This window comes from Macaca fascicularis, chromosome 1 (genome assembly GCF_037993035.2).
Source record: "Macaca fascicularis isolate 582-1 chromosome 1, T2T-MFA8v1.1".
Classification (NCBI taxonomy): Eukaryota; Metazoa; Chordata; class Mammalia; order Primates; family Cercopithecidae; genus Macaca; species Macaca fascicularis.
The window spans coordinates 210644218-210657057 of record NC_088375.1 but is presented as its reverse complement, the minus strand read 5'-3'; the positions used below and the strand labels follow the sequence as shown (position 1 = coordinate 210657057).

The 12840-nt window shown below is 45.3% G+C and overlaps 1 protein-coding gene across 4 annotated transcripts in view; it reads left to right on the top strand.

The window, feature by feature from the left end:
• NIPAL3 (NIPA like domain containing 3) overlaps positions 1–12840 on the top strand; it is a 54594-nt gene that overhangs the window by 19457 nt on the left and 22297 nt on the right. For all 4 annotated transcript variants that reach the window (XM_045377991.3, XM_065527706.2, XM_065527707.2 and 1 more), the window contains exons 2-4: positions 4591–4659; positions 6472–6643; positions 9548–9607. In XM_045377991.3, coding sequence (XP_045233926.2) covers positions 4591–4659; positions 6472–6643; positions 9548–9607 — 301 coding nt within the window. The remainder of the gene's footprint in view (positions 1–4590; positions 4660–6471; positions 6644–9547; positions 9608–12840) is intronic.

The window sequence follows — 12840 nt, the reverse complement described above, 5'->3', positions numbered from 1 at the left end:
GTAGTACATGAAATGTCGCACCTATATAGCTCCATCTCTCTCCCCCACCCATGATGCTATTATTGTCACAAAATATGACACCAAAAGCATAAACAACAAAAGAAAACAATAGATAGGTTAGACTTCATCAAAATTTAAAACTTTTCTGCATCAAAGGTAGAAGTCTAGGCTCTCTGTGTGCTCTCCGTTGACACCATGGGGAGGAGGACTGGCTCCCTACTTAGCCTTTCCTGATAGTCCCAGCAGGGGAGTTGGGGGGCTGACTTAGTTCATTTGGGCTGCTGTAACAAAATGCCATAAACTGGGTAGCTTATAACAACAGAAATGTGTTTCTCACAGTTCTGAAAGCTGGGAAGTCCACGATCAAGTCACCAGCAGATTGGGTGTCTGGTGAGGGCCTGCCATCTCATAGATGGCACCTCCTCCCTGTGTCCTCGCGTGATGGAAGGGGCGAGCAGCCTCTCTTGGGCCTCTTTTTTAAGAACACTAATCCCATTCATGAGGGCTCCTCTGCATGACCTAGTCACTTCCCAAAGACACCACCTCCTAATACCATCCCCTTAGGGGTTAGGACTTCAACATATAAACTTAGGGGATAGCTGGCTCAAACATTCAGACGTACAGGTACCTTGTTCCTTGTGGTGTTTGGAGTTTGGAGGTTATTGTCTAAAAGTGTTTTTCTTGCCAAGCTTCCCATCAGCTTGTCCTTTGGTAGTGAGAAGAGGCTTTTCTTGCGGCTTTTGTTTTCCCTGCTCCGCCCCTGTTAGTATTTCCAGAGTGCTGGCTGCTTCATCTACAAGTTTGGGATGTATGAGGCAAAAAGAATAGAGAATACCCAAGAAGCTCACCATATGCCATTCTTTTCTAGCTTGTCTGCCTTCTTCTCTCTGCCTTCAGAATTGTCTTTTTTTTTTTTTTTTTGAGACAGAGTTTCGCTGTTGTCACCCAGGCTGGAGTGCAATGGCACGATCTCGGCTCACTGTAACCTCCGCCTCCTGGGTTCAAGTGATTCTCCTGCCTCAGCCTCCTGAGTAGCTGGGATTATAGGCACCCACCACCACACCCAGATAATTTTTGTGGTTTTTTTTTTTAGTAGAGATGGAGTTTCACCAAGTTGGCCAGACTGGTCTGGAACTCCTCAGGTGATCCACCCGCCTCGGCCTCCCAAAGTGCTGGGATTACAGGCGTGAGCCACCATGCCTGGCCTTATGTTTGTCTTATATGTGATGACCAGGGTTTTAGTTGTACATAGCAGGAAGAATAGGGAAAAGTGCATCTACTCTATCTTACCAGAAGCAGATGTTCTATAATTGACTTTTTAAATGGAAAGTTATAAGCTAATTTTTTGTGTGTGCAAGGAGCATTAAAATATTGAAACTAAGAGTCATTATATTTGTAAATATAATTTGTTAGATTTATAATAATTAGTTCTGTGGTAAGGTTTTATTTCAAAAAACTAAATTTGAATAACATATTTCTTTTTACAAAAGAAAAGCAGATTGCCTTTTTTGTCCACCAAAGCCATGCCTCTAAGAAAGGGGAAGAAAAAACCTCACTCATGTTTATGAGAAGTTGGACTAATAATAAATATGTCCCAAACTGCTTTTCCCCAAAGTGTTGATTCTGTTGAGCTTTTTAGTTGCAAGTAACAGAAACAAGTTCTTAAGCAAGAGACCGGACTGTTCCTGGCTTCAGGAAGGTCCAGAGCGAGGATGGCTCCAGGGTCCTGAGGAGCAGCAACTAATGATTTGTTCGGGCCTCACCTTGGGCTGAAGGGAGCCAACCTTTCTTCAGCCTTTGTGTTTCTCAGTCCAAGATCTGGATCCCAGAGAAAGAGATTCTGGCCTGCCTGGCTTGGTTCACACTTGGGCCATGGTGTCTAGGGAAGATGGAGCACTGGGAATGACAGTTCCAATAAGACTGTGTCCAATGGGGAGGGGGTGGAGAAGAGTCCTCCCCAGCAAAATCAGGGTGCCCTTTATCAGAAGAAAAGGAAAGGATTAAAATGTTAGTCAAGTGAGAGTCATAGATACTTACTCCAGACACCCATGGCTGGATTCCAAGTTAAGAGTTCTAGAGCCAAATGAGTTTGAGAACCTGAGTGAGACAAGGAGAAACTCCTCTGAGAGCCTCTAACATGCTCTGGGGGCCTCCCAGCAGTGGGTACAGGATGCATTGCCTTTAACTACATGGTGCTTTGCTTGCCTTGGAACCCCATTAGCATCTCTGGGAACTCGGCTGGGGAAACCCTGGCTGGGCAGGTCTCCAGCAACCTTTTAGCTCTGAGATCCTGTGATCCTACAGGAAGGACGTGTTCTGCCTGCAGGTGGCTTTATTCCATCTTGCTGCTCATCAGATGAGTCAGAATCAGTTCCCAGCTCTGACCTTTTCCACGTGGGGGACACATCTCAGATGTGGTGAGGTCATGATGGCAGAGCTGGGACTAGACTGGAGTCCCCTGGCTTCACGTTTTTCCCTTCTGTGGCAGCCCTGAGCCTTGTTGGGAGAGAAGTTCAGGACAACTGTCCATGGTGATTTCAATTGGTGGGCCTCCCTCTCAGTCCTCCTGCCCTCGCCTGTCCCTGGCCAACTGCCCCTTCTCAGGGAAGACCTGCCCTCAGCTCTCTAAGCCCCGCGATCTAGGAGAGGGAAGCTTCGAGGGAGGATTGACTTCACTATTACTGCTGACTCTGTCCTGAGGAGGAAGCCTTGGCCAGCTCTGGCCACTGCGGGGCAGCTTGCTAGTTATCTGTCTTTCCAGATGGACTGAACATATGACAGGGAGGACTGTTTGTCTTGTTAACTGCTGATTCCCTAGGGCCTGTCCCATGCCTTGAAGAATGGGCAGGATTTCACCAGGGAGGGGAGCCAGCTGGGGTTGGGAAGAGAACATGCTGGGAAGGAGGATGCAGCAATGGCCAGCATAGAGCCTTCCTTGGTGTCCAGTGGTGGAATAAGGCTGAAGGGTGTACTGGGGACTCACTATAGTGTGGTTTAAATGCTAGTACACTTTGGCCCAGCAATTCCACTTATAAGAATTTGTCCCAAGGGACTAATCCAGACAAATGCACAAAAATGTGTGCACTAGGCTCTTCAATCACAGCATTGTTTTTTAAAAAGGAAACATAATAGACACGGGGGACTCCAAAATGGGGAAGGGTTGGGGTGAGGGCGAGAGTTGAAAAATTACCGATTGGGTACTGTGTTCACTTATTTGGGTGATGGGTTCACTAGAAACCCAAACCTCAGCATTACACAATATACCCATGTAACACACCTGCATATGTACCCCCTGAGTCTACAGTAAAATTAAATGAAAAATTAATAATAAAGGAAACAACCTAAATATCCAGTAATAGCAAAGCTATGATATAAAACATGACACATCCAAAAATAATGAGTTATTTGACATTTAATAAAAATGACAAATTAGGTATGCCTGACAGGGAAATGTGTTCATAATATGCTAAATAAAAAAACAGATTATAAAACAGATGGTAATCTTATTTTTATAAAGTACATTAACATTTCCATTGATATGTAAATTTATGGACAGGAAAATGTTTGCAGGAATAAGAACCAAAATGTTTATAGTCATTATCTCTGGGTTATAGAATTAAAGGTGACTTTTCTATTATGGTTTTGGTGTTATTGTTATTTTTATTTTTCATTTTTTTCTCATGCTACCTTGTCTAATTTATTATTATCTATATGTATTTCCTAATTACTCTACAATGAATATGTGTTTGGTACTCATTTTATAAAGTAAAAAATTCCATGCCAGGAAGTCTGAACCTAACTCATAGGTGATGTAAATTAACTTTTTATAAATTGAATAATTGAAAATGCCCTAAGCAAGTGAGCCAGTTAAAAGAGTTTCATTGAAATCCCTCTGGGAAATTGAAGACTCTGTTGACAAGATAGCAAAAAGTATTCTCTGGCCTGTATTTCTCTTGTAAATTCTGATTTTGGAATGTTGCTTTTCTGCACAAGATGATGGCAAGTTAATACTTTTATTTTTTTTTTGAGACGGAGTCTAGCTCTGTCACCCAGGCTGGAGTGCAGTGGCGCATCTCGGCTCACTGCAAACTCTCCTGGGTTCATGCCATTCTCTTGCCTCAGCCCCCCGAGTAGCTGGGACTACAGGCACCCGCCACCACGCCCGGCTAATTTTTTGTATTTTTAGTAGAGACGGGGTTTCACCGTGTTAGCCAGGATGGTCTCGATCTCCTGACCTCGTGATCCACCTGCCTTGGCCTCCCAAAGTGCTGGGATTACAGATGTGAGCCACCGTGTCCGGCCGGCAAGTTAATACTTTAAAGGGAATAGCACAGCAGGTTTCGACCTTGTCAGGTCAGTGTGATTGGGCCACCAAAGTATCCAATTCGGGACAGCGTTTTATAAACTAGCAAAGCAGCCAGATTAACCTGGAGTAGTAAAATTCCAGTTGTGGGTCTGGAATGTGGCTTTGTCACTGATACTGTTTTTCTGGTTTTGTTTTGGGGCAGCAAATGGTTGAGTGTCAAAAGTGTCCTGGGGCCCCCTGGCTTGTGCCCAAATCATGTCTACTCCTGTGAACTTTCCTTACAGGAAAACCTGATCGGCGCCCTCTTGGCGATCTTTGGGCACCTTGTGGTCAGCATTGCACTTAACCTCCAGGTAAGTTTCAGTCACCAGCACTGTCTGGGGGCAGAGACACAGCAGATAAGTCAGGGTGTCTTATCCAGGTCCAGCTGCCTCCTTTCTGCAGGGCCTTGCCTACTCTATCCCTGGGCTGCACCTGGGACAATACCTTGTGGGCCGTTCCAGGATTTCTCTTGATTTGGTGGCCCCACTCCATCCTGCCCTCACTCTCCTAGCCAGGTCCTCACCATCTCTCCTTGGGCTTTGCAGTGACCTCCTGCTAGCTTCCCTGGCTCTGGTATCATCCTCTCTTTGCCTTGCCACATAGCTGCTGGAATTACCATAGTTTTGTCAAACTCAACTCGAATTACAGCATTGTTCATTACTTACAAGCCTCTGGGATGCCCTGTATAGCTGCTGGGGACCCCCCTACTGACCTCCAGGTCCCCTTGGCCTGTCTGATTTCACAAGCAGCTGTGGTGTGGAGCAAGTTGATAGCTAATGAGCTTCTCATGGGGGCACCAGGGAGCTGGTGCTACTGGCATGCAGGCACAACTGGGGTTTGCACTGGGGGAGTGGGACAGTTAATGCCCCTGGAGGCTGCCTTCTGCCAGGAGGGGTGGGAGGCAGGGAATAAAAGGCCCAGGCTCTTATCCTCTGCTAGGATGATTCTAAGGTGAGATTCACAGGGTTTTTCAGAGGGTCCCCTGTGGGACTGAGCCCCAGTTGCCCACGGGACTAATTCGCTCATGAACCACCTTTCATCTCCGTTCCCTGCCTCACTTTCCCCCTCCCTTACTTGAGCTCCCTGGAATCATCTCATACAGACTACCTGCTCCCACGTTCTTGTCTCAGGGACTGCTTCTGGGAAACCCAAATAAGACTTGATACCTGCTAACAGGATGAATCCCACAGCACACTGGCCGGCTTCACTCCACCAGCACTGCCCAGCTTCTGCCTGCAGTGGGCTGCTCTCCCTGGCCCTGGAGCAGGCAGGAGACTGTGATCCCTGTGGGCACACGCATGGGCACACACCTGTACCCTATGCATCTCAGCTCTGGGGTGTGTATGTTTCCATGTGTCGCTGAGACCATGTGGTCTCTTAGCTACTTGAATGATTCATTCTCTTCTTTCTCCAGGGCAGCATCTCTGGTTATTTATCTGCCTCTGGGCAGCCCACATCATGATCCTCCCCAAATGGCAGACTTGGTCCTTTAAGTCAATGTGACTTTCTAGCCTGTTAGTTACCACCTCAGTTTCCATGTCACAGGTTCACATTTCTCCAAAAAAGAATATTGATCATACTTGAGCCACGTAACCACCCCAGGGAGAGCAAGGTCCACTGATACCCACACAACTGCCCAGTGAGAGCTGCTGCCATGTAGACAGGAAGGAGTGTGCCGTACACTTGGGCATCCAAACATGAGGAATCCTGGAAACTGCAGAGAAAGGGAGGGGGTCGACCCAAGGGCCAGGCCACGGGGGATCCTTAGACTGTGGCTCCCACCCTGAGACTGCACATTGCCTGTGAGGTGCATTAGAAATGCCTGTTCTCAGGCTCACCCACACCTCTCTGGGACTGACTCAGGATGAGGCCCAGGCGGGTATTTTGTCAGAGCTTCCCAGGGGCCTATAAGGATTCCCAGCCTGTTGGAGTACTACTGTCCTAGAATAACCGTCTAGTATTTAGATCCCTACTGTTTTACTCTTCTGTGAGTCAGCAGTCCACAAGAACCTGACAAGTCTTCCCAATTTATTTTCAAGTCGGGGGTAGATTTAGGGTAACTACATCATAGCATTTTTTCCCCCAAACATATGAGCAAATTACATTATTTCTTGGGTTTCTAGAAGTACTGCCACATCCGCCTGGCAGGCTGCAAGGATCCCCGGGCCTATTTCAAGACCAAGACATGGTGGCTGGGCCTGTTCCTGATGCTTCTGGGTGAGCTGGGTGTGTTCGCCTCCTACGCTTTCGCACCGCTGTCACTCATCGTGCCCCTCAGCGCAGTCTCCGTGATAGGTAAGACCAGGGCTGCCCCACCCTCCCCTGGGGTGCTTCCAGCTGTGTGACCAGAGTGCCACTGCCAGGATCAAAGGTGTCCACTGAACAAACCAGCTTTAGCTTGGATAGTAATAACCTAATACAAAGGACTTCAGACACACCAGGCCCTGTAAGTGCTTACAGATATTAATTCTGCTAATCTTCCAGCCACCTGTTGAGGAAGGTGGTGTTGTTATCCCCATTTAACAGATGAGGAAACTAAGGCACGGGGTAATGAAATTACTTTCCCCAAATGACACTAGTGAGTAACAGGGCTGGGATATGAACTGGGCTGTGTGGCTCCAGGATCTGTTTAAGATTCAGAAAGTTTATTAGGATTGCTTTTTATTTCTAAAAGAAGAAGGAAGATAAACCTTAACCCCTGTATCTTTTCACCGTCAAGATACATTAAGTTTGTCACTGGGTGCAGTGGCTTGTACCTATAATCCCAGCTACTTGGGAGGCTGAAGTGTGAGGATCACTTGAGGCCAGGAGTTTGAGACCAGCTGGGGTAACATGGAGAGACCCCATCTCTACCAAAAAAAAAAAAAAGAAAGAAAGAAAAACAATTAGCTGGGCGTGGTGGTGTGCACCTGTGGCCCTAGCTACTTGGGAAACAGAAACAGGAGGATCTCTTAAGTCTAGAGTTTGAGGCTGCAGTGAGCTTTGATTGCACAAACACAAATTAAGCTTTTGTAGGGTTTGGGGCCAGGCCAGGCTGGTCTCAAATTCTTGAGCTCAAACTATCTGCCTGCCTTTCCTCCCAAAGTGCTGGTACTACAATCGTAAGCCACTGCACCTGGCCATTAACTTTCTCATCTGCCGGCTTTCTATGATTTCCATAATCACTGAACCAGTGTATCAGAACTTTTGAACCAACTAAAAGACAAGGGAGCTTTAATGTTCATGAGAACACAAGCAAAACAAAATTAGAAAAAAAAGAATTTCTTCTTAAAGAAAAGATGTTAGTAGATTAGTGAACAATAGCTTTTTTGTATGCATAGCAGCCAGGACAATGAACTTGCTTTGAAATATTTCTTTCTATTTTACTGGCAAGCACTACTCTGCCCAGATGCTCTCCTCTGCTCTTAAAGGGGAAAGTCATATTTTGGGTCTTATTCCTCCTTGAGTTAAGAGGTTCTCTTCTATACAAGGGATGGCAGATGCATGGTAACTATGTGCCCCTCCCTTCCTGTGCTCAAGGCAGAGATCATTAATCAATCATGGCACTCCCTCCCAGAGAGCAGAGATGGGGCCTCAGAATTCTCAGTGTTTCCAACAGTCACTACCAATCACCAGGAGTTGGCAAAGGAGCAGAAACCTATTTACTTTCCCTGATCCTGTCATAAGGCCCTGTTTTTTCTAACCCGGGTTGGTGAACTGACAGCTTACAAAGTCAATGAGGTCCTCAGACATGGCATGTGTTTTTTCCCACACAGTATTTTTTAAATGTAATTTGAATGTCTTTAGCTGAGGCAAGTAGTTTGCCAGAGTCTCAGCCTGTCCCTATTGTCTTACTTCCGGACCATTTTCTGTGTTTCTGTTATGTTACTCCCCAGCCCCTCTATGTGATCATACCTGTAGCCTTATCACTCTGCTCTGCCCACTGCAGGTATCTCCAGAGGGCTCCCAAACCTTTTTCCCAATGAGAAATAAGTGTCTAAGTGACTGGTGCTTTAAATATTAGTCTTTGAATTTTAATAAGGTTCAAATAACCAAATTCTTTTATTTTTTTAAAGAGGCCAAGTTATAATGATAAAACTTCAGATATCAGCCACTGGGAATTAAGGGGCCCTAGAGCTTCTGAAGTCATCCAGTGAGGAGTAATATTAAAAATAATAATGATTATCACTTATTGGATATCTATGACTTAACCATCACTGCTCCAGGTACTTTTAGTAATAATACTAGCTTAGTTATTGAGATTGACTGTGTGCCAAATGACTTACATATATCATTGAATTACCCCTATCATTCAGAAAAGTAATTTTCAATGGTATGCTGGTAAACCACCTCTCAGAGAGACAAAGGAGAAGAAAAAGAAGAGGAGAGGGAGAGATGGAGAAAAGGGATGGAAAGGTGGAAAGGAGAAAAGGAAGACCTGATTTGTAGCACTTGCCAGTTTATATGGTATAGACATTATTACTCCTACTGTGGCTGATTTCAAACTGCGGATGGTTTTCTGAATGTTTAACAAAATATTTAACATTCTATGAGCTGGTGCCAGCTGGATCTAACACCGTATTTCATAGATTAGAGAACTGAGACTCAGGTGAAGTGACATATCCAAGGACACACAGCCAGAAGAGGCAGAACTAGGGTAGTGAGTGATCCAGGTCTGTTCACAGTGACTGCCAGCCCTATTCTTTTGGGCAGTCCCAAGGGTGTTTGAGTACATCTGTGAACATGGAAGAACCAGGAAGAGGAAAGAGCCAGGGAAATGTCAGAGGTGGGTGTTACGGTGGAAGAAGTAAGAGCCTCCTGCAGTCCTGGGTTCAAGTCTTGCCTTCACCTACCACCTTCATGATCTTGAGTGGGCCCTTTACCTCTCTCAGCTTCAGTGTCCCCATTTGTCAAATAGGAATAATGAGAGTACCCACCCCCAAGGGTGAACATGCCAGAAATAACTTGTGTAAATCGCCTGTCACACAGCAGGTACTCAATGCTTCTGGCCTTGTAGGAAATCCTCAGGAAGGAAGGCTCCTCTCTGAGCCTCCCTTTCCTAGATGGAATCACACAGGAACCAAGCTCTTGGCAGCGTGAGTGACAGGTTAGGAAGTACCAAGTTCCAGTGCAAAGGAGCCACCCAGAGGGCCTGGGCGAAGGGATGCCCTTTCACTGACGGCAGCCTCAATTCCCTTTTCTTTGTGCTTCATTTTTCAGCTAGTGCCATCATAGGAATCATATTCATCAAGGAAAAGTGGAAACCGAAAGACTTTCTGAGTAAGTTCAGGGATTTGAACTGTGTCCTTAATTTTATATGAATGCTTTTTTTTTAAAATTGTAAAACCAGTTCACTCTAATTCAGAGATTATCTGCCTTCTGCTGTCCTCTGTGGTTCTATGTTCTGCCCTCAACAGGCTCCTGAAAGCTGGAGTTTTTAATCAGGGGTTCTCAAGCCTGGAAACACATCAGAATCATCGGTGAAGCTTTTGAAAATGGACTTTTATCCACCCCATTGGATCAATTTTCAGCATCTATTATTGGGGTTTTAAGAGGCCCAATAAAAGAAACCCTGTCTCCCTGACCAAGTTCTAAAGCAATGGGAGTCAAACACAGGCGATCAGAAGTCATGCTTTACTCCTAATATAAGCTAGATTAGGGCATTTTAGGTGAGCTAGATTAAAGCATGAAGCTGCTTAGGTGAGCAGCCAAGGGAATGTCCTTGCACTCTCCCCACAGGACCCTCCAGCTCCCAGTCAGACCTTGGGTGGGTCCCCCCCAAGAAACACTTGGGTTTACAGAGTGGAGACACTTAGCAAGAATTATTGCTTCACATAGTTTGGGCCAGAGAAGGAAGAAAAAAGATCAAATTCCCAGTGTTTAATTTTTAAGTAGATTAGCTCCATCCAAGTTGAGCAATGTAGACCAACGGGGCAAGAGGCAGAAGTGTCACTTTAATGGAGGTCTCTCCACATGGAAACCCAAGGAGTTGGGAAGAAGCGTTCCCCCCAAAACACCTACTGAGTGCCATGTTGTGTTATAGGTGCTGGGGACACAGCAGTAGGATAGATGGGGCTTCTGCCCACAGAGATTATGGTCGTATGTGTGTGTGTGTGTGTTGGGGGAGGGAAGAGATAACAATAAACAAGTAACTAAATGAAATAATTTTAGGTCATAGTGAGTTTTTCAGAGAAAATTGAATGCTTTTGGGGCCTGGGGAGATGGGAACACTTTTCTAGACTGATCAGGGTCAGACTCTCTGAGGAGGTGATTTTCCCCCCAGTTTTTATTTTAATTTCAGGGGCACATGTGCAGGATGTGCAGGTTTGTTACATAGGGCAACGTGTGCCATGGTGGTTTGCTGCACAGATCATCCCATCACCTAGGTATTAAGCCCAGCATCCATTAGATATTCTTCCTAATGGTCTCCCTCCCCCAAACCCCCACCCTCCAACAGGCCCCAGTGTGTGTTGGTCCCCGACCATGTGTCCATATGTTCTCATCATTCAGCTCCCACTTACAAGTGAGGACACGCAGTATTTGGTTTTCCATTCTGCATTAGTTTGCTGAGAATAATGGCTTCCAGCTCCATCCATGTCCCTGCAAAGGATATGATATTATTCTTTTTTTTTTTGGCTGCATAGTACTCCATGGTGTATATTACCATATTTTCTTTATCCAGTCTGTCATTGATAGGCATTTAGGTTGATTCTGTGTCTTTGCTATTGTGAATGTGCTGCAGTGAACGTATGTGCACATGTATCTTTATAATAGAACAATTTATATTCCTTTGGGTATATACCCAGTAATGGGATTGCTGGGTCAAGTGGTATTTCTGCCTCTAGGACTTTGAGGAATCACCACACTGTCTTCCACAATCATTGAACTAATTTACACAAGGAGATGATTTTTAAGCCCAGATCCAGTTAATGCTAAGGCGATTTCCATCCCCAGGTCTGTGGGCAGGGTTTTCCACATACTGGGAGCCACAGGTGCAAGGATCTGAGGCAGGAACAAGCTTGGTTTGTCCAGTCTCAGTAAGGCTGTGTAGCCAGAGGGTAATGAATAAAGTGAGAGTGAGATCAGGGAGACGTGGAGGACTGGCTGATGTGTAGACCTTATGTGCCATACTGAGGAATTGAGGAGTGAGGTGATGGTGGCCCAAGCTCTGTACTCAGAGATTCCGAGCTCTGGGCTGGGGCCGGGGCATTGGCATTCTTACAGAGCTCACCAGGGTGAAGTGTATACTGATGTCTGCAAGTTGCTTTGAAATGCATCAAAAATAAGATGGATTAATGCATGGATACAGAGATGGATAGATATGTGAGAAAACAAGTATGAAAGGTCAATTTAGAATCTAGCTGTTGGGACTATGGGTACTCATTATACAACTCTTTGAACTTTAATGTACGTCTGAAAAATTTTAAAACAGAACTTCAGGGAGAGAAAATTTCCAAGATGTTGTGGATATACAGCCAGGTTTGGGGACGACTCTGCATCACTGATATAGAATAAGATCAAGGTGGGACCAAGAGGCCCAAAAAGAAAAGAATTTTAGTCTGAAAAAAAAAAAAAGCAGAACTTTGCCAAAAGAAAAAAGTAGAGACTTTGGAGCTACTGCCAAGAAGACCAAACGACAGACTGAATTTCAGTAGTCTTAATGATGGGGCGGGGGGTTAGCGCTGGTTCTAAGACCAGTATAGAAGTTTGCATCCCTTTGGGAATACTCTAGGTAGTCCTAGGATGAGAGCCATGCTAGTGCAAGCAGTACGCTATGTGACTTGGAAAAAGAAGGCCCCTCTGGATATTCGTAGTTTTGTAGGCACAAGCCTTGATGAGCAGAGCATGGGCTGGATTTCAGCCCATCTCACCCATTCAGCCAGGTGCCCTTGTGCAGTAAGCAACCTGCACAGCTGAACATGGCTGTCTTACCTGGAGTTCCATTACATTCAGCAAACATTCACTCAGTGCTAGACCTGTGTTGGACACTGCAGGTGTAGAGATGAGTAAGACCCATCCCTGCCCGAAGAAAACTTTAGATAACAGACTTACTTTGTTGAGCTTAACTGTGGCTTATTCATTCATTGAACCATTGAACAACCGTTTTTTTGAACACCTCCTACATTTACGAGGCCTAGTACTAAGAATAAAGATAAAAGACGTTTAACATAGAATCACATTTTCTCTAGACAGTGGGATGAAATAGGCAAAGTTTGTTCTATCCCAGAAAAGTCCAGAGGCCTGTGGTCACCATAAGTGTGGCTTAGAACTGTCAGCTGTTTTTTGGCTGCCTGGGGCTGGGCTGGACCTTGGAGGCTTTTCACCAACCTTACAGAGTTCAATAGGAGTGTGACAAGACTCCAGGGAAGAGACAAGAGCCATGCCACCTGGACCACTAACAGTCTCTGACAGGTCTGTGGAGTAGAATATTGATAGTAGTTATATAGTTATTATATAGTTCCCTTGACATTAGGTTACATAACCAGTTGGGAAAGGATGAGGTAATTTTTAAA